Source organism: Octopus sinensis, linkage group LG13 (assembly GCF_006345805.1).
Source record: "Octopus sinensis linkage group LG13, ASM634580v1, whole genome shotgun sequence".
Taxonomy (NCBI): domain Eukaryota; kingdom Metazoa; phylum Mollusca; class Cephalopoda; order Octopoda; family Octopodidae; genus Octopus; species Octopus sinensis.
Genome location: NC_043009.1, coordinates 8684374 through 8712309, shown reverse-complemented (window position 1 = coordinate 8712309; position 27936 = coordinate 8684374). Strand labels below are relative to the sequence as shown.

The following is a 27936-nucleotide window of genomic DNA, read 5'->3' as shown; positions in this document are numbered from 1 at the left end:
AAACCCTGGGGTCAATTTGTTTCGCTAATAATACCCTTGAAGGTGGTGCTCCAGCATGGCTGCCGTCAAATGTGGTAAAAAACTTGCTTCCCAACCACATGGTTCTGAGTTCAGTCCCACTACAAGGCAACTTGGGCAAGTGTCTTCTGCTATAGCCTCAGACCAATCAAAACCTTGCGAGTGGATTTGGTAGATGGAAACTGAAAGAAGCCTATCTATCTGTCTGTCTATCTATCTATCTATCTATCTATATATATATATATAATATATATATATATTTACCTGTACCATATGAGCATAGTGTGCTTGCATACCCATGCCCAGGGACAGCATAGGTAAATAATACTGGTAGTAAGAATGGATATTTTTATCCCTTAAATGGTTATTTCAACTGCCAACTCTGCTTAGCTTTATATACATATACATGTGTGTGTTTGTGTATTTATATATTTATATGTATATATATATGTATATATATGGGTGTGTGTCTGTGTTTGTCCACCACCACTGCTTGACAACTGGTGTTGGTGCATTTATGGTTCAGCAAAAGAGTCTGATAGAATAAGTACTGGGTTTTAAAAACAAATAACCCTGGGGTCAATTTGTTTCGCTAATAATACCCTTGAAGGTGGTGCTCCAGCATGGCTGCCGTCAAATGTGGTAAAAAACTTGCTTCCCAACCACATGGTTCTGAGTTCAGTCCCACTACAAGGCAACTTGGGCAAGTGTCTTCTGCTATAGCCTCAGACCAATCAAAACCTTGCGAGTGGATTTGGTAGATGGAAACTGAAAGAAGCCTATCTATCTGTCTGTCTATCTATCTATCTATCTATCTATATATATATATATAAATATATATGTATGTGTATGCGTGTCCTTGTATCTGTGTTTGTCCCCATCACCACTTGACAACCGCTGTTGGTGTTTACATCTCTGTAACTTAGTAGTCGGGCAAAAGAGACCAATAAAATAAGTACCAGGCTTTAAAGGTAAGCACCGGGGTGGATTCATTCAACTATAAATTCTTCAAGGCGATGCCCCAGCATGGCCACAATCTAATGATTAAAGATAAAAGATTTTGCATAGTACATGTTTATTATTTGAATAACGAACCATCTGAGACACAACTGAAACTAAAATTCGTTTTCTTTACAAATAGAATTTATAAATTCAGTAACTTACTTCACAGTTATAAATAATGTTTGATGACTTATGGCACCACATGAGCAAGTATCTCCAAGATTTCAGTCCTTTTACATCTACCGATGGCCTTCCCCAGCTCAAAGTTAAATTATATAAACTTGTCCCTTTAATAGGTAGAGTTTCAGCAGTGAAATTTACGGGTTGTCCAGGTCCTGTGGACAGAAAATAAAAGTTGTTAGGTAAGTATCCCAAGGTAGACTTATATGCAAATAATAAAGAAAAACAAAATTTTTAAAAGAATGCATAAAAATAAAAAAAAGCAAGAAAGTAGAGAATGTAAAGATATGTGATAATTATAACCAGATACTGTATTTTTGAATGAGGTTGTTGCTGGTAGTTCAGTCCCACTACGGGGCAACTTGAGTGAGGTTGTTGCCATAGGGCTCTTCAAATGTTGGGCCTCATGGAGGCAATGGTAAGCGATTAAGATCTTTGGCAATATGCTGTGCTTGAGAAGACTCGTTAAGCCAAATGAAATCATAGTTGTGGCCATTGCTAGTGTAATGTAAATGGCACCCGTGCTGTTGGCACATAAAAAGCACCCATTACACTCTTGGGAGTGGTTGTCATTATAGGAATGGTATCCAGCTGTAGAAATCATGCCAAATCAGACTGCAATCTGGTGCACCTCTGTGGCTTACCAGTTCCAGTCAAACCCATGCCAGCATAGAAAGCAGATGCTAAACGATGATGATGATGATGATGATGATGGGAAATATTTTAATGTGAATGAAAAAAATAAACAAAAAAGTAAAACAAACAAAATTTCTGTTTTGACTTTGACTTTACATACACCGTCTGACATATAAAATACTGCCACACCTATTACATGATCAGGACTTGCACTGTATCTAAGTTACATGTACAGTGTAATTTATTGGGCAGTGCTAGAAATATAGTCAGGAAATGTAAGTGGAAGGAGGCTGCAAAAAGATGAGGGAAGAAGTAGTGAGATCTGGTTACAGGATGCTGGACCTCATGGAAAAAAAAATGCCGAAGGATTAGAACAAGTGATGAGAGACTGTGCCGAAATATACCAGTCCAACTGATGTCAGCATAGAGAAGCAGACATGATGATGATGAGGAGGAGGAGGAGGAGGAGGATACACCACATTCATGTCAACATGGTAAAAAAATAAACATTAGAATTGATGATGGTGGTGGTGGTGATGGTGAGGGTGGTAGGAACGATGATGATAGTGACAATGATGACCATGATGGCTAAAGCTTGTTACGGACTTAGTTTGTTTGTGTTAATAATGTAGTTGTAATCAAGGCAATGGAGGCACAATGGCCCAGTGGTTAGGGCAGCGAACTCGCAGTCGCAGGATCGCGGTTTCGATTCCCAGATCGGGCATTGTGAGTGTTTATTGAGCAAAAACATCGAAAGCTCCAAGAGTCTCCGGCAGGGGATGGTGGTGAATCCTGCTGTACTCTTTCACCACAACTTTCTCTCACTCTTTCTTTCTGTCTCTGTTGTACCTGTATTTCAAAGGGCCAGCCTTGTCACACTCTGTGTCATGCTACATCAGACTGGAGTCTGGTGCAGCCTTCCAGCATGCCAACCCAGTCAAACCATCCAATCCATGGCAGCATGGACGACAGGCGTTAAATGATGATGATGATGATGATGATATATATATGTAAGTGTGTGTGTGTGAATGCATATATGTATATGGGAGCATGCATGATTTAGTTAGGTAAGTGATTTTGAAAAATATCATACAATAAATTTGAATTTTGGTGCTACCCCTATATAGTAACATGAGTGGGTGGAATCATTATTTAGTAAAGTGACCTGTGTTAGAATGTAGGTACTTCTCTTACAGAAGCCCAGGTTTGCCATTTCCCTGTCCCCCAAACTTATACAAGTTTATGCAGCAGACCCAAAGGGGCTGCCCCCATAAAAGCATCACTTGGGATGGACTGCTCCTTCCCAGTTACACAGCCGTTTGTATCACAGGGTGCAGTGGTAACTTATGGTGTCACTCACACCATGAATCATACAAAATCCTTTTCAGACTATACAGAATCCATAAGAATGATTTCTGGACTAATGTTACTTGTAAATTGTAATTCTTTCTACCACTGAGTGTAATGACAATAGCAGTGACAAACAAGCAGCAACATTTAAATTACATTCTTAAATTACAATATCATACACAGAGCCTGAATTTACTTAGTTTCACACGGTTGGAATGAAAATTCACTAAGAAAATGGTAAACTGCACATTAAAAACTTTTAAGAACTCCAACAAAGTTAGGCTGATTTTAATGTTAAAAATTTAGTTTTAATGTTAGAATTGGATACTTAATATACACTAACACTATGACCCGGTACTTAATTTATCGACCCCGAAAGGATGAAATTCCGCCGAGGTCGACTTTGCCTTTCATCCTTTCGGGGTCGATAAATAAAGTACCAGTTACGCACTGGGGTCGATGTAATCGGCTTAATTCGTTTGTCTGTCCTTGTTTGTCCCCTCTGTGTTTAGCCCCTTGTGGGTAGTTAAGAAATATATATATATAGAGATTAAAGAGATAAGAAATTTCATAGATAGTTATTTTGAATTTTGGTGTCACTCCTATGCAGTAACACAGTGAGAGGAACCATTATTTAGCAAATTGAATATATCAGAATGAAGGTAATTCTCTCACAGAAGTCTAAGCTTGAAGGCAACTTATATCAGAATGTAGGAACTTCTCTCACAGAAGTCTAAGCTTGAAGGCAACTTATATCAGAATGTAGGAACTTCTCTCACAGAAGTCTAAGCTTGAAGGCAACTTATATCAGAATGAAGGTAATTCTCTCACAGAAGTCTAAGCTTGAAGGCAACTTACTTCCATCCACAGTTTCAATGAACAGAGTTGAGTATCCTGTAGAGAAATTAACGTCATTTCTGGCATAAAGACGCAACTCATAGGCTTTATCAGCTCTGAGGCAAATCATTGCAGAGGCAAGTCCTTGTCGCACCTCCACCTCCATCCAGTTCTCATGCTTTGGCCGGTACTGAATCAAGAAGCCCTGAGGTTTACCGTATTGAAATCGAAGAGGAACTTTCTGAAAATTAAAACAATGAAGAACTCATGTCAGTAAAGTGGAATAAAACATGTAAAAAAGTTAATAAGGTAACCTCTATGTGGCTGCATGGTTTGCTAGAAATGTTAGTCAAATCTCTGAATGTAAATTACATTCTACCATCTTTAAAAAAAATAAAAGAAGGAAAGGAGTAAAAAGTAGGGCACATCTGACAATAAAGCCCTAGATCAGTGTTTCTCAACCAGGGTTCCCCGGAACCCTAGAGTACCACAAAATTTCCCAGGGGTTCCACGAGAAAGAGTGAGATAAGCTAATGCTAATTTCATGATCATAATATATATATGTGTGTGGTGTGTGTGTGTGTGTGTGTGTGTATATATATATGTGTGTGTGCATATATATATATATATATATGTATGTATGTATGTGTATATGACATTTACTACGTGAACTATGATGAAAAAAATATGAGAGAGGTATGGCATATAATTTTTTTGTACAGGGGTTCCTCAAGACATGTAATTTATTATAAAGGTTACGCAAGTGTAAAAAGGTTGAGAAACATTGCCCTAAATATATAAAAAAAACGGGAAGATCATAGCAAAAGCATCTTTGATCACAGGTCTGCTTGATCAGGACTGACCTGTGGCTAAATTGACTAAAAACATTTGGATATAGTGCTCCAGCATGGTCATAGTCCAATGATGGAATATTTAAGTTAAGAATCTTTCATGTTTTTTTTGAGTTGGAAATATCATCAGAGTCAACTTTGCTTTTCATATATAAAGTTTGAGTCAAATCTAGATTTAAATTCATTATAACACCTGTCAACATAGATAAACTTATACAATAGGTAACATACTTTCCAATACAGTATAACTTGAGAACAGTGTTTGTTCGTCTGCTGGACCATTCTGAAATAAGTACCGGGTATAGCAGGTGCTTTCTCAGGAACTGAAATAATTAAACAAAATAAATAAATAAATAAATCAAAGAATTATCTCTGTAGTCATCATCATCATTTAATGTCTGCTCTCCATTCTGGCATGGGTTTGATGGTTTGACTGGAGCAGCTCCAGGTTCCAGTCTGATTTGACATGGTTTTAACAGCTGGATGCCCTTCCTAATGCCAACCAATTTAGGTCTGTAATGGGTACTTTTACATGCCACCGGTACAGGTGCCATTTACATGGCACTGGCAGTGACCACGACTACAATTCACAGGTGCTGTTTATATGGCATCATCATCATCATCATCTTTTAACGTCCGTTTTCCATGCTAGCGTGGGTTGGACGGTTCAACCGGGGTCTGGGAAGCCAGAAGGCTGCACCAGGCTCCAGCCTGATCTGGCAGTGTTTCTACAGCTGGATGCCCTTCCTAATGCCAACCACTCTGTGAGTGTAGTGGGTGTTTTTTACGTGCCACTGGCACAGGTGCCAGGCGAGGCTGGCAACGTGCCACCGGCATGGAAGCCAGTCGAGGTGGCGCTGGCATCGGCCACCTTCGGATGGTGCTTTTTACGTGCCACCGGCACAGGGATCACAACTACAATTTCCATTGATTTTTTATGTTGATGTACTTGACTCAATAGGTCTCCTCAAGCACAAGACTATTTAAGGTACTATCAGCCAAGCAAACAACGCTTTTGTTTTCTTTCCTAGTCTCTGTTGAAGAGCATGAGCTCAAAATCTTCGTGAAATTATTCAGTCATATTCAGACACATCATCAAGTTGTTAAAGCTGTTTACTAATATGTTATAGTGGTTCTTGGTGTATAAGCATAGTCAGATCTGTTCAAGTAAACTGACACGTTTGATCAGGCATTTATAATCAATACACAGGTCTAACACTTTGTATATGTCGATAAAAGATGTCTGGTGCAACTTCGTCATCATCATCATTTAACATCTGTGTTTCATGCTAACATGGGTGGGATGGTACCACAAGAACCAGCCAGGCTGAAGCCAGCACCAGACTTCTGTAAATGTTTTGGCAGGATTTTTACAGCCGGATGCCCTTCATAACACCGAACCACTCACAACTGGTGTCTAGTTATGTTTATCCTATATTTATTGTTAGGGATAGATCCGGTCACCTCAGTTAATGAGGACAAAACCTGAATTTAAAACACTGTATGATGATGATGATGATATATAAAACAACATATGCATACACCCATCCAAAACACACACACACACACACTCATGCAAAAATACAGACTAAACAATCAATAAGATTTCCCATAAATCTTTACTTGCCTTCTGATGGTGTTTTGAAAGTTATCTTGGTTTTGTCACTCCAGAATGGTTTATTAGTGAGCTGAGGAAGGCAAGATATACTGAAATTGTACATTGTGTAAGGAGTCAGACCACAAAGAAGAAACGATTTTCTTGTTACATCCTTTTCCTGGAAATAAAACAAAGAGAAACACAAAGTTAAACAGAACTCGGGTGAAATCACACACACACACACACACATTAATTCATTTGCATATTCTGCGTTGACTGTTTGTCTGTCTGTTGTTGCTGTTGTTGTTGTTTAACTCTGAAGTTATCATGAAAGTGAGCAGGCTTAAGTGAAAGGCTGTGATCATCTGATTAAATTTTTTTTTATAAACTGTGCATATCTCGAACTGATTTATTGAATATTTCTAAGACAATATGATGTGGTTTGAAGGAGATTTTACAGCTAGTTATAGCAGGTTGTACAATTGTACAGGGGCTCCATCATTACTAAACCTTTTTTTTTTTAATATCCCTCTCAGTGATGTAAGTTAGTTTAACTCTTTCGTTACCAACCCAACCAAAACCGGCCCTGGCTCTGAGTACAAATGTCTTGTTTTCATAAGTTTTGAATTAAAATCCTTCACCAAACCTTAGTCACAATTTATGTTCCTAACACTAGCTGAATGATAACTTAGTTATTTTACTAAATTCTTTGCTACATTTAAAAATGATTGAAAGAAACACAGAATATCTCAAAATAATTACAGTAACGAAAGGGTTAATGATCTTGAAACATAACACTTCCTCATGTGTCTAAATCTGTATCCTATCATCCATTAAAAACTGTGTATGTATGTGTGTAAAGGTGAGAGAGAGAGAGAGAGAGAGAGAGAGGGGAGAGAGACAGAGCATCAGAGAATGGTGGGAAGCTTGCTCCAAGTTAAACCTGAAGTGCAGGTTCAATTTTCAGCCGAACCATTCCAGATCATCTCACTTAACATTTGTAAATGTGATTTCCAAGTTTTGGTTATCAGGCTGGTGAAGAATGGTGGCACATTAAGGCTTAGGGAGCATTTACATTTTTCATTTTAACCCTTTTGGTATTTAAACCGACCATATCCAGCCAAAATAGTTAATCTGTTTTATGTTCAAACTGATCAGATCCAGGCTCTCACACCTACCCTACAATGTTATTCTACATTAAGTAATTACACCATCAAGATCTTGAAGATATGAGATAATGCTTGATTAATTCAAATCAATGGGAATCAATTAGCAATATGTATGATAGAATAATCAGGACACTAAAGGGTTAAACATGCACACACACACAGATATTATGTTCATATATGTATGTTTTTCCCCTCTTATCTATTAAAGGAGGCACATGTACTCTCACACACATGTATACACACAACAGAAATTTCTGCCTACCAAATTCAATCAAAAGGCTTCAGGGACTGAACCTGAGATTATGCCGGTGAGAAACAAGGTTCCTAGCCACACAGCTATGCCCTGTATGTATGTATGTGTGTATATATATATATATATATATATATATATATATATATTATATATATATATATATATATTATATATATATATATATAACACTACATGTGGATCATTGGTGATTTTTTTCTCCGTCTCCCTTTTCTCTTGGACTTTCCTCTGTCTCCTGTTTCTGGAGATCTTTACTCAAAATGTAAAACTACCTTTGTTTCCTTCCCTGAGCGTCTGTTAATACTTTGCATGTACCGTGACCATGCGTTGTTGTTTTTAGTGGATTATATCTATATATATATATGTATGTATGCATGCGTGTGTGTGTGTGTGCATATACATGCATATAAATATATATTTACACATACACACACACTATTATATAGATACATTATGCATATAAATGGAACTGAAACTTCATCATCAAGGAATGTTATTTTATAATGCTAAACCACACATCTATATTTTCATAAACTTCCCATCATTCCCCCAAACCAAGTCAGTTGCAGCTTAGCTCTTCCTTCTTCTCCTCCTCCTCTTCATTATTATTATTATCATTATTATAAGTTGTTTAAATTTTCTGCCAAAAAGTAAATATTTTCCTGTTCTTGCACTTATTTTGTTACACCTTTACTATTTATAATTAAGTATAACTGTCAGGTTTTGATTTCATGACTAACTGCCGCAGAGAAGGCTCCTTACACACCTGCTTCCATGCTTCCATACAGATCTATCGCTTTCTTGCCCGTTCTATGCAATATCTTGTCCAACTCCTGCCTGCATCATGCTCTCAACATTCCCAGCATCCAAAAACGAAGTACTTCAAACGTTCCATTCATAGCTCTGAGTGAAATGTGGAGCAGCAATGTGGAGATAATGAGGGAAGCTGGGAATGGAAGGGGAAGACTGAAGGGGACGGAAGGAAAAAGGGAATTTAATAATAAAAACAGGCCACTTGAAATGCAACCAGAGAGTTCCCTGCTTTTAGGGCAGTAAAATGTGAGGGTGACTGTGCTTGATAGAAAACAAAAATTTTAACATTTGTAAAGTGTAAATGGCATCCACACGTGCCCAGATGCATGTATATGCACCAATGTGCACACACACACACACACACACACACACACACACACACACACATACACACAGACTGAAGGCCATGGGCACACAGTCTCTCCTACCAAACTATTCCAATACATACTTTTATATGCAACCGTTCTCTTCTTACAATAAAATATACACAAATGCACAAGTACATTAGTGCACACATATTTACATACACATTCGCATAATCGCGCACAAACACATATTCATACACACCCACACACTCTCACCTATAAAAACCTATAAAAACCTGGTTACTCAACCAGCTAGAAATAGCAGCCAAATCTCCCTCAAACCACACCCTACTATCTTAAACAAGAATACATTTGATTGTATAGTTTTAGATATATTATGTCTGAAAACGAAAAAAAAAAAAAAAAAATTGGTATGATTATGTCTGGAATGCCTTTGATCATAGAAGTCTGCCGGATCAGAGATGACCCAGGGCTAAACAACAAGAACAACCTATAAGGAGGAAACAAAAAAACCAAGACCCTGCCCCTTCCCCTCTACAGAGATGTCGGACCGTTTACTTCAGACGTAGCAAAGAAATTATCTTTGGATCAGTTAACAGCAGTTGGTTCTGTTTCTCAAGATTCTTGTTGACGTCCTTCCCTCCCACCATCCCAGTCTCAGTTCTTCCCTCCCACCGTCCCAGTCTCAGTTCTTCCCTCCCACCATCCCAGTCTCAGTTCTTCCCTCCCACCATCCCAGTCTCATTAAGTCCGTCCACTGAAGCATACCGAAGTCTGATTGCTTGCTTCCTCAGCTAAATGTCACTTCCATCTTAGCTGACTTCTGCAACTTACCTCACGGCTGATGCTGCTCATGGTCTTCTGATAATTACAATCCACACACACACCCTACCATCTCAAAAAAACAAAACAAACAAACAAAAAACAGCAAGCATGGCTGAGTGGTTAAGAAGCTCACTCTTTGTAATCATGTGGTTTTGAGTTCAGTCCCACTGCATGGCACCATGGTCATGTGTCTTCTATAGCTTCATGGCAGATCAATTTCTTTGATAAAAAGAAGCTGTGTAAAAGTCTGTCGTATGTGTGTGTGTGTGTGTGTGTGTGTATGTGTGTATATATATATACATATATATATATATATATATACACCCCCACACACATAATGCATGTATGTGTGTGTGTCTTCTGTGACCCTGCTACTGCTTGCCAACTGGTGCTGGTTTGTTTATTTCCCTTGCCACTTAGCTGTTTGGCAAAGGAGATTGATAGAATAAGTACTGGACTTGGGGTTGATTTATTTAACTAAAACCCACAAGGATAAAGACTCATCATGAAATGCTGGAATTGCTATGTGGTCACCCAAAATGTTAGAAATAGCAGTTAAATTTCCCTTCAACTATACCCTGCTATTTTAACCCTTTGGTGTTCAAATTTCTCTATTAAATGTAATACTTTTTCACTCAAATTGTTTTGAATTAATTATGCATTATGTTTGAGGTTTCAATGATGTGATTGTCTATTTTTAGAATGTCAAAGTAGGTTAGGTGTGAGAGGCTGGATATGGCCAGTTTGAATATAAAACATGTAGAATATTTGGGCCGGATATGGCCGGTTTAAACACTAAAGGGTTAAATAAAAAAGATATACTGAGAAAATCAGAGGAATCTCTACAAGGTGTCACTTGCACTGCTTGGAATTGCAGCCATGAATCAAGCAAATGAAGGCAGCTTCTGCATGCTTGCTTGAGCTGCTAGAATCAGCAGCTAAATTTGTCTCATATTACCCCATACAATGTAGTCTTAGATACATCACACCATGTCTGTTTAATGAAAGAGGATCTGACTTAGGGCTAAAAAAATATCTGGTAATTATTTTAATATAGTCTTAGATTGGTTAATTATCTCATGTATAATAATTTTTTCAGTAAATAATACAACTTTATACCAATTATCTCTCACAGATGCTTAACTAGTGATAAAAATTAGAATTGTCGTTTATTATCAAGTCAACCCTGATCCAGCAGACCTATGATCAGAAGCATTCCAATTGTGACCATCCAGTTTTTAGTAGAATTATGTCTTGGACTACATTGTCCAATGTATACTTTTTTTTATAGTCAAGATGGTGGGGCTTGAGTTGAGAGATTTGGTTGCTATTTCCTGCAAGTGGAGAGACCATGTACACACAGTCTTGTTAAAATGTAATAGTTACTGTAGTTAATGATAATTACTTTACCTCATCATCATTACCACTACTCTGCCTCCACCAGCACCAGCAGCAGTGTGGAGGTGCAATGGCCCAGTGGTTAGGGCAGCAGACTCGCGGTCGGAGGATTGCAGTTTTGATTCCCAGACCGGGCGTTGTGTGTGTTTATTGAGCAAAACACCTAAAACTCCACGAGGCTCCGGCAGGGGGTGGTGGTGACCCCTGTTGTACTCTTTCGCCCCAACTTTCTCTCACTCTTTCTTCCTGTTTCTTGTCCCCGACTTCCTACGCAACCACTGAGCCTGGATGCGCATTCATCCATCCGTTGATGCTCTTGGTGTCGGGGGTTGACCTGCTTTAGCAAAGGACCACGTTTCGGACTTCTCCCATCTTGCGAGCTCTGGGATGAAGACCACTTCACTCAACAGCAACAGCAGCAACATTACCAACAACAGCATTATCAATGTGGTTCATTTATTTCGTATGCAATAAGAAGTTGGATTCACAACCTCATGGTTACAAGTTCAACCCTAGTGTGCGGCATCTTGAGCATGTGTCTTCTACCAAAGGCCTGGGCTGACCAAAGCTTTGTGAACGGATTTGGTAGATAGAAACTGAAAGAAGCCTGTCATGTATATATGTGTATGTATATGTGTGTGTGTGTGTGTGTGTGTGTATGTTTGTCTTCAAGACTGGTTGGCAACTGGTGTCGCTTTGTTTATGGCCCTGTTAACTTGGGGGTTCAGCAGAAAGATATCGATAGAATAAGTACTGGGTCTGATTTGTTTGACTAAACCCCACAAGGTTGTGTTCGAGTATGATCACAGACTGAAACAAGTACAAGAAAAAAAAGATAAGAAAGTTTAAAGAAAAGGGCCAACTTACCTCCCAAATATTGGAAGGATCCCACTGTGAGTGGTAACGAACTCTGCATTTCAGTGGATGAGTATGGTTCCATGATAAGTTGGTACAACTACTGTTATATGGTTGGCATTTGATGCCGCGCAGTTTAGCTGGTTTCACTTTAATTAGAATATAACGAAGAAAATTTGAAAGGAGAGAAAAATAAAGAAGAGGAGAGAAAAACAACAACAATAACAACTTTCTTTTAATTATTGTCATATCACTGTTATAATTGTTTGGTGGTAATTTAATTAAGCTTGTGTTAAACACTCAGGAAAATCCTTATTTATCACGGGAGTTTTAGTCCTACAAAAAAAAATAAAATCAGTGATAAAAGAATCATCTCCCCACACGTAAATGGAATGAAAGGTAGATTCATTGACACCAAACTCATGGCTTGCCGCAGCAAGGCTTCCACCCTCATATATTTTCTTGACCATCTCTACCTTTTCCTATAAAGAACACACTCATCTGCATTGTTTGTTAGGGTCAAGTGCCTTCACACTTTTTCTGTTCACCGGTCCCATGTTGATGGGTACAAGTTTGTAATGCCTTATAAAAAAAAAATATGCAGGCTCACAGTACAGTCATGTGAACACAAGCAATAATCAGTGCATTCTGGGCAACTGGTCACAGTGGGTGGTCACTGAAGAGCATTTTTGCAGTACAAGCAGAATCTTCGATTGCTTGGACCTGTGTCAACACAGATCAATCAATGATAAACGAAATGCGACTTGCAACTGAATGCATCATGTTATTGTGGACCAATGATGACTGAATCAGTAACAAACAAAGCTACATGTGCAATTTACCATTTGTCCTACTATAAGACTTTTAGTATGTCTTCATTTATTCTTATTTAACTCAAAACTATAAATAATCGCTTTATCTGCATCAAGATCCATTATTCCCCAAAAAAGAATTATTTCATATTTTCACGTACTCTCAAAGTTTCTGAATTCTTATGACATCATCAAAGACAGATGTAATCTTAAAGACCACCAAAAAAGATGTGAGGATTTTACAGTTTCATTCTCTGCTTTAGTAAAAGGAGATTAGCATTGGTAAAAGGCATGACTGTTAAAATATGTTTCCCCTATAAGCTAATGGAGTAAGCTTACTGCCACAACAACATGTACAGATTTAATATTTGGTTCTAATTATTTCAATTATATGCAAACTAGCACTATGACCCGGCGTTGCCAGGTCATAGTGCTAGTGCATGCATATACAGCTGCATGTGTGCTCACATACACGCAAGTACTGTCCAAATCTCCGACCAATCACATACAGCTAGCTGGCATTCAATTGGCATATCAAGTTTCGGACATTTTGATTGAGTTTTGGATAGAAAATTCACAAAAAAGTTACTTCTATTGATTTTTTAATGGCTTTGCGGGGTGACTGGGGAAATGTAAAGGTGTGCACGACCACCCTGGAACGGTTTTGAATGACCATAGAAAGTGCGAGCCCTCTAACTGAAAAATTGTGGATTTGTATAAAGGACACACACACAGACAGACATTTTGCCGTTTATATATAGAGAGATGATAAAGTTGATCAGTTCAGAAATGTATGTTTGTGTCTCCTTGCCCGGACATTGCATGATGGCTGCAAAAGAATGCCATTCAGGTGTGTGTGTGTGCGCATGCATGCATCTGTGTGTCGTATGTGCATGTGACACATGCATGAACAACACACATACACACACACATTGTTTACATTTGCGCTTCTCTGAAAATTACTGAGCTACACGTGGTGATGTGGCTGTCATTTCTCGGGCAACAAACTGCCTGCTGGCACACATTTGAGAAACAGGAAGAATATCAAGCTGTAAACAACGTCTTAATAATATAGCCATGTAACATGTGCTAACATGGGAAAACGGATGTAAAATGAACAGAAATAAACAAACTTATATGTTCTCTGAGTGTGTGTGTGCATGAAGCCAAAGTCCATATTTGTGTTAATGTCAACATTAGACTATAATAGTCTCATCATATTGTACCCCTTTATGCTGTAACATAATGGTTCAGCAAATGGAAATTAATAAAATAATGTACCAGACTAAAATAAGTACTGAGGTTGATATTATATCAACTAAACTCTTGAAGGTAAGTGCCCCAGCATGGCTGCGAAGCCAAATGACTGAAACCAGTAAAAGAGTAAAAGAATTTAATATGCTAATCACAGGAGTCATGATTCAAATCTATATATTTGACACCTGAACAAAACAGGTAATTCTGTGTTCATTCTGTGTGACTGACTGACAACCATAACTTCACAGGTCAGTGATTAAGAGGTGAGTAGGAAGGGTGTCCAGTATAAAAAAAAAACCAACAAAGAAAAATAACACCTCACTTCCCAAAAAAACAAACAAAAAAAAACTTTAAAAAAACCCAACAAAACCAGAGAGCTTTCCACTCACTCAAGTATGGGAAAATAAAGACGAAAATAAAATGTGTTCTCATACAGAAAGGATTTGCTGTTTGTCCCCTTTCTTTTGTAATCTATTCGACCATAAAGTAAAAGTTGTAACCTCTTTATTTATTGAAGTAGGTTGATTAAGATTAAAAGAATAATGTAACACAAAAGCTCTTTGTATGCAAAGGGGGAAATTTGTAATAATGTTACTGTATAAGATGGTAGTGAGAACTGTAGGTATTCTGACCAACCATGACAAGCGAATATAATGAGGAATGAAACAGCAGGCATGGCTGTGTGGTTAGGAAGCTCTCATTTCACAATGATACAGTTCTGGGATTCATGGCCACTGAACAGCATCTTGGACAAGTGTCTTCTAGTATGTCCTTGTGAGTGGGTGGAGGCGCAATGGCCCAGTGGTTAGGGCAGCGGACTCGCGGTTGTAGGATCGTGGTTTCGATTCCCGGACCGGGCGTTGTGAGTGTTTATTGAGCGAAAACACCTAAAGCTCCACGAGGTTCCGGCAGGGGATGGTGGTGATCCCTGCTGTACTCTTTCACCACAACTTTCTCTCACTCTTTCTTCCTGTTTCTGTGGTACCTGTATTTCAAAGGGCCGGCCTTGTCACTCTCTGTGTCATGCTGAATATCCCCGAGAACTACGTTAAGGGTACACATGTCTGTGGAGTGCTCAGCCCCTTACACGTTAATTTCACGAGCAGGCTGTTCCGTTGATCGGCTCAACCGGAACCCTCGTCGTCGTAACCGACGGAGTGCTTCCATCCATCCTTGTGAGTGGAATGTAGTAGATGGAAACTATACAAAGGCGGCGAGCTGGCAGAAACGTTAGCGTGCCAGGCGAAATGCTTCGCGGTATTTCATCTGTCGTTACGTTCTGAGTTCAAATTCCACTGAAGTCGACTTTGCCTTTCATCCCTTCGGGGTCGATTAAATAAGTACCAGTTATGCACTGGAGTCGATGTAATCGACTTAATCCCTTTGTCTGTCCTCCCTGTGTTTAGCCCCTAGTGGTTAGTAAAGAAATAGGTATTTAGTCTATCTTTACGTTCTGAGTTCAAATTCCGTCGAGGTCGACTTTGCCTTTCCTCCTTTCGGGGTCGATAAATTAAGTACCAGTTACACACTGGGGTTGATGTAATCGACTTAATCCCTTTGTCTGTCCTTGTTTGTGCCCTCTATATTTAGCCCCTTGTGGGTAGTAAAGAAATAGGAAACTATACAGAAGCCAATCACAAATATGAATTTCAGACTCGACTGTGTGGTAAGAAGCTTACTACCCAACCACATGGTTCTGGATTCAGTCCTACTGCACAGCACCTTGGGTAAGTGTCTTCTACTATAGCCTTGGGCTGACCAAAGCCTTGTGAGTGGATTTGGTAGCAATCTGTATATGTATCTTTTTGCACATGTGTGCATGTGGTTTTTGCCTCCAGTGCCAAAAAGTACTGTGGCCAAAATAAGTTGAAAGTGCAGTCAGCAGTACCAAATGATCAGAATCCAAACAGCCACACCCGATTATTTCATTCTGAAGCAATGGCTCTTTATGATAGGATGTAGAGATCAGAAAAGGCCACTTGCAAGAGCTCTACGACAGCGGGAAGGTGATTTAGTGAAGCAATTTGGGTCAAGATGGAAAAGAATGGTGCAGTCAAGTCATGAATGTCATTCAGGTGTGTGTGTGCGTGTGTGCGCATGCATGCATCTGTGCGTTGTATGTGCATGTGACACATGCATGAACAACACACACATTGTTTACATTTGTGCTTCTCTGAAAATTACTGAGCTACGAGTGGTGATGTAGCTGTCATTTCTCGGGCAACAAACTGGAAGCACATTGTGACCACTAGGGTAGCTAGGTGGGGGCAGCAAGGGCCGTCCGCCTCAGGTGGCACTTTGGGTCTGCTGTAGGCAATACATGTTTTTTGTGGGGTTAGTGGATGGCAAACGGACGGGCCACCCCGGGCAGCACACACTCTAGTTACGCCAGTGATTGTGACCAGCAGCATATAACAACATCTAATTGTCTGGTTGATACTGTGATATTGTAAAAGGTATATGAACAAATAGGTGTAGGAGTGGCTGTGTGGTAAGTAGCTTGCTAACCAACCACATGGTTCTGGGTTCAGTCCCACTGCGTGGCATCTTGGGCAAGTGTCTTCTACTATGGCCCCGGGCTGACCAATGCCTTGTGAGTGGATTTGGTAGACGGAAACTGAAAGAAACCTGTCGTATATATGTATATATATATGTGTGTGTGTTTGTGTGTCTGTGTTTGTCCCCCTAGCATTGCTTGACAACCGATGCTGGTGTGTTTACGTCCCCGTCACTTAGCGGTTCGGCAAAAGAGACCGATAGAATAAGTACTGGGCTTACAAAGAATAAGTCCCGGAGTCAATTTGCTCGACTAAAGGCGGTGCTCCAGCATGGCCGCAGTCAAATGACTGAAAAGAGTAAAAGAGAGTAACTTGGTAAAACCAAAAAAAAAAACTGGTACTTTTAAACAAAGTCTTTAGTAATATTTGTTCTGCCTGGCTTTCTCTTATCCTCACTACTGTAAATGCAGTAAAGCAGAACATAGGCTGCTGAAAAACTAATTCATAACAATATTTTTCACAAAAAAAAATTTATATAAAATTTTTCTAAATAAAAGTAGGAGAGAATAGAAAAAACAGTTGTAAGCACAAAACTTTGCTTACCAATTAATGCAGAATAAATATAGAAGATCTTAGACTTTGCGATGAGTTTTTTTCTCCTGTTGCGGACAGTAATCTGCATTCGATAACTCTCGTCTGGTTGGAAAGAATAGGCACCATCATTAAGGTACCATGTACATGAAGTTGGTGTCTGGTGGAGACAGTTGTACTGACGCTTGCTGAAACAGAGAAAGCGAAAGAGTGATGATGGCTGGAGGGATTGTTGTGAAATAGTGGTGGAAGAGAAGACAATTGAAAAATTACAAAGAAGAATGGTGGTCCATGAGAAGAAGAAGAGAGGGAGAGGGAAAGAATGAGAGAGTGACAGTGAGATAGGAGGAGCACAATAAAACCTAGACAAGAGTAAAATAGAGCAATGATAATAGAAACAGAAAGGGACAGAATGATGAGAAAAGAGAATGGAGAGAGAGAGAGAGAAGAGGGAGAGAGAGAGAGAGAGGGGAGGGAGAGAGAGAGAGAGAGGGCTGTAGAGGGAGAGAACATAAGATGGGATAATCACTGACTGCTGATGCAAAAGACCATCACTAGTTTCTTGGGATTTGCTACATGAATGTAAGTTCTGAGTTCTAAACTTTTGGAGACTGGCCTCCATGGTAGCATCATCATCATCAGCAACAGCAGCAGCAGCAGCAGCAGACTAAGGGAACCTTAAAAGTGTTGGTGGATAGAAACAGTGGTTGTAATCATGGCATTGGTAAGGGAGACTACAGTGGTGGCAGTAAAATCTTTTATCTTTTACTTGTCTTAGTTATTGGATTGTGGCCAAGCTGGGGCACCACTTGAAGGTAGAGTTGCTGTAACCCCCTTCGGTCATGACTGACCATGGGATTGCACCTAGAGAGTTACCCTCCCAGGCACAAGTCTGGGCAAGGTTGTTTTATGGAGGACCAGCAATCGCCCACGCACACCGACCTGCCCTTTCCATGCCACCATTGTTATCCAAGGGAAAGGCGCAGAGTAATGCCTCGATGTATGAGTTAATTCATTCCTAGAGAAAGATTGTAAAGCAAAAACCCATAAACAGAAAATAAAACTTGTAAAAACTTGTAAATCCGGGGTCTTGTAAAGTGAGGCCCTACTGTACTTATTCTATTGATCTTTGCTAAGTTACGGGATATAAACAAACCAAATATTGGTTGTCAAGCAGTGGTGGGTGACAAACACAAAGACATCACAACACAGATGCAAATCTCTCCCCTCCTTCTCTCTGTCTGTCTGTCTGTCTGTCTGTCTCTCTCTCTCTCTCTCTATATATATATATATATATACACACACACATATATAGGGGTAGATGATTGGTTGGTGAGAGCTGTACAAGCCATGTACAGGGATGCTGTCAGTTAGGTGAGGGTTGGCAATGAGTATAGTGGAGAATTCAGGGTAGAAGTAGGGGTTCACCAGGGATCAGTCCTCAGCCCACTCTTATTCATCATAATCCTCCAGGCAATACCAGAGGAATTCAAGACAGGCTGCCCCTGGGAGTTCCTCTATGCTGATGACATTGTTCTTATAGCTGAATCACTGCCAGAACTAGAGAAGTTTCAGGTCTGAAAGCAAGGGTCTAGAATTGAAGGGCCTTAGAGTTAACCTAGCAAAAATCCAAAGTCTTAGTAAGTAGGAAAGCAGATAAATCATAAATTCCCTCAGGTAGATGGCTGTGCTTGTAGGAAAGGCATATTTAGAAATTCTTAAGATGTACCTACATAAGAGGTTGCAGCAATATCAGGGGAAGGTTAACAGGGAAAATAGTTTTTGTGTGTGGAAGGTGCACAGGTACAATAAACACTATAAATGTTCAGAAAGTAGATTTCATCAACTGCCAGGGAGGAAAACTAGAAGTAGTTGATAGCTTCTGTTACCTAGGTGACCAAGTCAGCAGTGGGTGTGGATGCTCTGAGAGCATAGCTGCTAGATTAAGAAGAGGGTGGGCAAAGTTCAGAGAGCTCTTACCTCTGTTGGTTATGAAGAGCCTCTCCCTCAGAGTAAAAGGCAGATTGTATGATGCTTGTGTGTGAACAGCCATGTTACATGGCATTGAAACATGGGCTGTGACTGCTGAGAACATGCATAGGATTGAAAGAATTGAAGTTAGTATGCTTCACTGGATGTGTAATGTCAGTGTGCATGTATGACAAAGTGGGAGTGTCTTGAGAGAAAAGCTGGGCATAAGAGGCATTAAGAGAGAGAGACGACTGCATTGGTATGGTCATGTGATGTGTATGGATGTGGACAGTTGTGTGAAGAAGTGCTGATTTCTACAAGTGGAAGGAAGCTGTGGAAGAAGGAGACACAGGAAGACACGAGATGAGGTGGTGAAGCCTGATCTTCAAATGTTGGGTCTCACACAGGCAATGACTAGTGACCGAGACCTTTGGCAATATGCTGTGCTTGAGAAGACCCGTCAAGCCAGGTGAAATCATAACTGTGGTCGTTATCTGGCATGTTAAAAGCATCTTTTGAGCATTTGGCCTCGCACAGGCAATGTGGCCGATGCTGGTGTTGCATATCTAGCACCTGTACTGGTATGTAAAAAGCATCTTGTGAGAGCTGGGCCTCATGGAGGCAATGGCAAATGATGTGCTTGAGAAGAAGACCGATCAAGCCAAGAAGTGAAATCATAGTTGTGGCAGATATTGGTGTCATGCAAACTGACACCCACACTGGTGACATATAAAAGCATCCGCTACACTCTCAGAGTGGTTGGTGTTAGGAAGGGCACCCAGTCGTAGATACCATGCCAAATCAGACTAGGGTCTGGTGTAGCCCTTCAGCTTGTCAGCCCTGGTCAAACTGTCCAACCCATTCCAGCAAGGATAATGGATGCTAAATGATGATGACGATGATATATATATATATATAAATACAGAAGTACATAATGGTTTCCCTCATATATTCTATCTATCGTATTCCCACACAAGGCATTGGTCAGCATGAGGCAATAGTAAAAGACACTTTCCTAAGATGCCACACAATGGGATTGAACACAAACCCATGTAGTTGCAAAGCAAGCTTTTTAACCACACAGTTATGTCACTAGAAGAGAGGAGAGCTTAGTGGTGAAGGTAATGACAGCAAAATGGAGATTAATGGCAGTAGTAATAATGGTGAGAGGAAAGAAATTAGCAGTGATAACGGGGTAGTTGCTGAGCAGCTAGATGTAAGAAATGGAAGAGGGTAGAGACAAGAAGGGTGGGAGAGAAAACATGTAGTTTATTAGTTTACCAAAAAAAAAAAAAAATTTAGTCAGAGATGAAATACAACAAGCCCTTGTGCAGAGCTTCAAGTCTTGGTAGAGTAAAAGAACTATGACACTATACTTCATAATTTAACCTTAGACTGAAGATCTGTTCTGAATGTTTGCAAAAAGTGGAATCCACTAAGTGCCAGATAGTATGTTATACTAGTCAACAGTTTAATTCTGCCATACAGGAATAAATACAACCCATTTAATTAGCTTCTGCAAAGCTTGGAATAAACCGAAGCTACTGCACAAGATATTTGCTCAAGTTGTCATGCAGTAAATTTGAATAAGGAAACACATGATTATAAAAGGTTTTTGTTATCAAATTTCTTTTGAAATGTAGTGCTTTTGTTTCAATTAATATTGAAAATAATGAAAAGTTTAGTTAAAATGACTTTGCATTTATTAAGCTGGATTTTGCAACATAAATTAACAGGATATTTGGAAGGAGGGTTTTAATTTGGTCCACTTTAAAACACGAAGCTTATATAACGTCGAGCCTAGTTAGTACTTAGATGGGTGACCGCTTGGGAAACCTAGGTACTGTAAGCGTCACACATTATAGCCGCAGGAGTGGCTGTGTGGTAAGTAGCTTGCTTACCAACCACATGGTTCCATTCCCACTGCATAGCACCTTGGGCAAGTGTCTTCTACTATAGTCTCGGGCTGACCAAAGACTTGTGAGTGGAATTGATAGACAGAAACTGAAGGAAGCCTGTTGTATATATGTGTGTGTGTATATATATATATATACATATATATATTTAGAGATAGTAGGCCCCTTCATCCCACCATATAAAAGAATTTTAATTTAATTTAAGACTTACTACTTATATCTCGGCTACACGTGTTTCTTGAGGTTTATTTTCCAGTTCCTTAACCATGCCGTGTTTTGCAGGAACCTTTCTTAAAATATAACCCCATTCATAAGGCCTCTACATCACTTTATCATAGTTTGATACTAAAAACTATATTTTAATTTTAAACACGCACACACACACACATACATATATTTATATATGTGTGTGTGTATATGTTTGTGTGTCTGTGTTTGTCACTCCAACATCGCTTGACAACTGATGGTGGTATGTTTACGTCCCCATAACTTAGCAGCTCGGCAAAAGAGACTGATAGAATAAGTCATGGGGTCGATTTGCTCGACTAAAGGTGGTGCTCCAGCATGGTCACAGTCAAATGACTGAAACAAGTAAAAAAGAGTAATAGAACTAGGGGTAGTCTTGGTCAAGTTGGTATCCATCAATAGGGTTAAACATATGGCAATCAATGTCTGTGTCCCTGTTGAGGACTAGATAAAACCAATATGCAGGTTGAGAGATAATAAAAACAAGTATTAGAGACTAGCACTATGACCCGGCAACACCGGGTCGTAGTGCTAGTGCATACTTATACAATTGCGTGCGTGTGCACATACACGCGAGTACTGTCCAAATCTCCAACCGATCACATACAGCCTGCTGGCATTCAATTGGCATATCAAGTTTCGGGCATTTTGATTGGGTTTTGGATAGAAAATTCGCAAAAAAGTCACTTCTATTGATTTTTTAATGGCTTTGCGGGGTGACTGGGGAAATGTAAAGATGTGCCCGACCACCCTTGGACGGTTTTGAATGATCATAGAAAGTGCGAGCCCTCTAACTGAAAAATTGTGGATTTGTATAAAGGACACACACACACACACACAGACATTTTTGCTGTTTATATATATAGAGATTATACACGGAGATAAAAGTAATGATATATGTGAGTGTGTGAGTGATGAAGGAACCTCCATCAGTTCCAACAATAAGCATTTTGGTTATTCAATTAACTGATGCTGAATTGGCATGATGATATGCGACAAAGCTTGACACTCCAAGAAAAGCTTACAGTTTCCCCTTTGCTCAAATTCATTCACAAAGTTTGGATTGACTTGGAGATATAGTAAAAGATACATGCCCTTGATGCCATGTAGTTGGATTGAACTTGTAGCTTCAGGATTGGGAGATGAACTTCTTAACCACTCATGCATGTATGTAGTACATAGTACATATGTATGTATGTGTGTGTGTGTGTGTAGGCATGTATATATCTATGTATATATTTATACACAAATATAAGAGAGTGACCACTGTATGGTCGACTCTTGCGCTAAATAGTGGCTAATACCAGTGGTATTAGTGGCTAATACCATAGCGGATCTATTTTTAGCGCAAGAGTCGACCATATAGTGGTCACTCTCTTATATTTGTGTATAAATTTTTATTGTATCCCTGGTTTTTATGCGCTAAGCCACTTGGTGTTAAATTGATGGCATTATTAAATTAATATCCAATTTTTCACCCTTATTTTTGATATGTATATATTTATGTACGTATGTATTCATCCCTACTGGAGTGAAACTAGTCAGCTACTCAGAGTAATTGTATGTTCAATAATCTCAATAAAAGGCTATACTCTACACACGGAGTTCTCTTTCGTCTAGAATTAACCACACACACATATGGTCAGCAGGGTCATGTTTATAGCAGATGAATTTCAATTCCTGTAGGCAGTCTTACATTTTTCCATTCTTACACACACCACACACATCTAAATATGAATACACACACACAATAGTATGTACATAAATACATACAGAAATATATGCAAGTATACACAGATGTGGATGAATAGACTCAGACACAAAAAGTCTCTCTTACAAGTCTACCATGTACAGAAGACTGGAATATGAAATAAATTTACTTACTTGTGCTGTGCTGCACACACACACACAGTCTCTCTCTCCCTCTCATACCCCCCCCCCACAGACATACAAAAGTTGATAAGGCCAGAGATAAAATGATAAAAAAACGAAACAAACTTAGAAGCCGTACCTATTTGTCTATAAACAGTCTGAAATATGACATGACAAAAATAAAACTATGCAATTTCCTCTTCATCACAAAAGAACAAAAAACAAAACAAAAACAATCACCAATTTGCTCCGTCTCACCCCCTCTCTCGTGGAACCCAAAACTTGACAAATGAAGCTTCTGTCTTCAATAAAACACAATAACAGATAATATAATAAAAATGTGTTCTGTCTTTTCTTCTTCCTGTCCACACCAAACTGTTTAAACACACACATACATACATGTGAGTATATATACATACATATACACACACACACACACACACACACATACATACTATATATATATATATATGTACATATAAATCCTACATATAAATTGTACATCTGCAATCCTAAGGATGTCGAGTGGTTAAATATATTTATTCATCCAGCCATAGAAACCATGCCAAATCAGACTGGAGTCTGGTGCAGCCCCCTCAGTTTACCAGCCCTGTTTGAACCATCCAACCCATGCCAGCATGAACAACGGATGTTAGATGATGATGATGAAGATTCATCTCTCAACCTGCCGACTGTGTATGGTTTATATGTGTATATGGTTTATATATATATATACACATATATACATCATCATCATTCAATATTGGTTTCCCATGCTGGACGACTTGACAAGAATTGGTAAGATCAAGGACCATACCAGGTTCCCTATTCTGTTTCGGCTTGGTTTCTACAGCTGGATGCCCTTCCTAGCACCAACCACTGTACAGGGTGCACTGGCTGCTTCTTTGGACATGGCACCAGCACCCACACTAATGCATTTTTTTACGTGACACTTTGGTTTAAGGAATTCAATTCTGTTGTGGTGGACGTGTCTTCTTGAGGACAGCAATGCTCCACATATCTCAGGACTCGGTCATCTCTTTCATAAGCACCAGCATTTTGAGACTGGCCTTCAATACTTCATCCCATGTCTTCCAGGATCTCCCATTTCCACAACTTCCCTCCACTTTATATATATACACACACACATATACTCTTTTACTTGTTTCAGTCATTTGACTGTGGCCATGCTGGAGCACCACCTTTAATCGAGCAACTCGACTCCGGGACTTATTCTTTTATAAGCCCAGTACTTATTCTATCAGTCTCTTTTGCCGAACCGCTAAGTAATGGGGACATAAATACACCAGCATCGGTTGTCAAGCAATGCTAGGGGGACAAACACAGACACACAAACACATACATACATATATATATATAACCCATGCTAGCATGGAAAACGGACGCTAAACGATGATGATGATGATGATGATGACAACAGGCTTCTTTCAGTTTCCATCTACCAAATCCACTCACAAGGCTTTGGTCGGCCCGAGGCTATAGTAGAAGACACTTGTCCAAGGTGCCATGTAGTGGGACTGAACCCGGAACCATGTGGTCGGTAAACAAGCTACTTACCACACAGCCACTCCTGCGCCTATATATATACAAATACGAGTGCGTGCACACACACACTCACGTATGTGAGAAAATGGCTGCGTAGCAAAGTAATTTGCAAAAAACATGATTCTAGGTTTGGTTGCTCTTGGCAGCATCTATGTTTACTGTCAGAGACTTGGGTTGATCTGCACCTTAGAAATGGAAACTGTATAGACAGAAACTACATGCCATGGTCAGGAGCAGGCATGGTTGTGTGGTTAAGAATATCGCTCTGCAGCCAACATGGTTTTGGGTTCAGTCCTACAGCATGGCCACCTTGAGTTACGATTTTCAACTAGGGCCTCAGGCCGCTCAAAACAATTTGAGTGAATTTTGTAGACAGGAGCTGCATGGAAGCTCATTGTGCATGTGTGTGTCTACCAATTGCTTGGCAACCATGATTGTATAGGCTGAGTGGAGTTTATGCCCTTCTTGTTGTTAACCCTCACCTGTTTCTGGACAAGATAAAAATTTCCCCACAGATAGACATGTTTTTTGCAAAATATTTGAAGTGAACAACACTGCTTGTACAACAGTGACACTTATTTACAACTAACATGCAATGTCATATCAAGAACACACACACACATGATAAGCTTCTTTCAGATTCTATCTATCAAATCTGCTTACAAGGCAGACTTAGTAGACGTGTGTGTGTGTGTGTGTGTGTGTGTGGGTGTGTGTATGAGTATTCATGTCCCTGTTTGTCTCTGCCTACAACTTGACAACTGGTGTTGGTTTTTTTATGTTTCTTATTTCTTTACTGCCCAAAAGGGGCTAAACATAGAGGGAACAAACAAGGACAGACATAGGTATTAAGTCAATTACATCGTTCCCAGTGCATAACTGGTAATTAATTTATCGACCCCAAAAGGATGAAAGGCAAAGTCGACCTCGGTGGAATTTGAACTCAGAACGTAACGGCAGACGAAATGCCGCTAAGCACTTCGCCCGTCACATTAACGTTCCTGCCAACTCGCTACCTTTATTTTGTTTATTTTTATGTTTCTATAAACTTATCAATTTTGCAAAAGACACCAATTGAGTCAACCAAAGCCTTGTGAGTGGATTTGGTAGATGGAGTCTGAAAGAAGCCCATCATATATATATATATATATATATATATGCATATATATTTATCTGTGCGTCTTTGTTTGCCTCCCACCACAATCGCTCGACAACTAGATTTGGCGTGTTTATGACCCTGTAACTTAGCAGTTTGGCAAAAGAAACCGATAGAATTAAGTACTAGGCTAACAAAGAATAAGTCTTGGGGTTGATTTCTTTGACTAAAACCCTTTAACCCTTTCGTTACTATATTTCTGACCAAAATGTGTTTCAATTAATTTCTAACGTAATCATAAATTTAGTCTGGTTTCATTAAACAACAATAACTTTTTTATTTATCAATATATTAATGTGAATTTTGGAAGATAATTTAATGAAATGTTCTCAACCAATTCTATACTATAATTTTTGTCACAAAGTGACTCTAATTGCAGGTAGATACATGTAAATTCAACAAAATATAAAATTATTAAAATTTTGTTCAAACATCGCTATAGAAAATGGGTTATTAGCTAATATTCAATTGGGTATACAACAAAATTTTACGATAGAATTTGTTATTCTGGGTAACTTTCTGATACCCATAATAATATTTATGGCAAAATAGTCTTAATTTCATTTAAGGTTTGGTTGGAAACCACAAACTATCCTTTCTTTCGCTTTGTTTACGTTTAGCGTAACGGTTCGTTTCCGCCGTAATGATTTCAAATAGGCTCATTCGAAAAAGTAAAAAGAAATAGTCTATGGCTTTACTCTTCTGGGAAAGTCTGTGGCTTGGTCCAGTTTCTTCAGAAAAATCACCGAAAGAAACAGTTTTTAAATTTTCACTCCATTCAGGTGCCAATTCATTTTCTTTATCGCTGTCGGAGCTCTCGGATTCACTGTTTTCACTTTCGGAAAATGAAACATCAGATTCATTATCAAATACCACATGCTTTTTTTTTTCAGTCATAGAGTTAGATTTATGAAGGTCTTCAGTAGAAAATCCTTCGAATTCTGACTCGCTGCTTGATATAATGAAATTCGTATCCACTTTTTGTCAGAATTAGAAATTTTGAAAACACAATAGGAACAAATTTCGGAAAAAAATCTCCCAAAATTCACGGAATTAAAATTACACTTCGATTGTTGTACAAAACTGTAGTTGAACTGTTTACAAAATATAATACGTGTTTTCACGAATGTACTAAAGAGATTTGCTCTGATATTCTCATTTAAATATGAATAGGTAAATTCGGGCAGGTTTGGGCGGTTTGGTATCGAAAGGGTTAAGGTGCTACTCCAGCACGGCCACAATCAAATGACTGAAACAAGTAACAAAGAAAAAAAAAAAGAAAAAGTACCAGAGATCAATTTGTTCAACAAATAAGTACTGGGATCGATTTGTTGAAGACAGTGCCCCTGTATGGTTCCAGTTCAATCATCATCATCATCATCGTTTAACGTCCACTTTCCATGCTAGCATGGGTTGGACGATTTTGACTGACGGCTGGCGAACCAGATGGCTGCACCAGGCTCCAATCTTGATCTGGCAGAGTTTCTACAGCTGGATGCCCTTCCTAATGCCAACCACTCCGAGAGTGTAATCGGTGCTTTTTACGCGCCAGTCAGGCGGTACTGGCAACGACCTCGCTTGAATCTTTTTACATGTGCCGCCGGCACAGGTGCCAGTGAAGCGACATTAGTAACGATCACGCTCGAACGGTGCCCTTTTACGTACCACGGGTAAGGAAGCCAGTTGGTTGCTCTGGCAACGATCACGCTCAGATTAGCACCCTACGAGCACTGAAACAAGTAAAAGGATAAGAGAAGCCTGTCGAATGACCTGGTGCTATAATAGTAGACACTTGCAAAGTGGGACCGAACCTGAAACGTAGTGGTTGGGAGGTAAACTCCTTAAACACACAGCCACAAACTACATAAAAGTATAATTTTTTCAACCAGTGGGAAAAAAGGACCTCAAAATACATGTAGAATA

At 39.3% G+C, this 27936-nt stretch overlaps 1 protein-coding gene across 3 annotated transcripts in view; it reads right to left on the bottom strand.

Annotated features, from left to right (window-relative positions):
• The window catches only part of LOC115218400, a 214951-nt gene that overhangs the window by 52513 nt on the left and 134502 nt on the right, over positions 1-27936 (bottom strand). For all 3 annotated transcript variants that reach the window (XM_029788189.2, XM_036508141.1, XM_036508142.1), the window contains 6 exons: positions 17299-17474; positions 12141-12277; positions 6502-6649; positions 5106-5197; positions 4045-4264; positions 1183-1355 (listed from right to left, as the gene is read on the bottom strand). In XM_029788189.2, coding sequence (XP_029644049.1) covers positions 1183-1355; positions 4045-4264; positions 5106-5197; positions 6502-6649; positions 12141-12277; positions 17299-17474 — 946 coding nt within the window. The remainder of the gene's footprint in view (positions 1-1182; positions 1356-4044; positions 4265-5105; positions 5198-6501; positions 6650-12140; positions 12278-17298; positions 17475-27936) is intronic.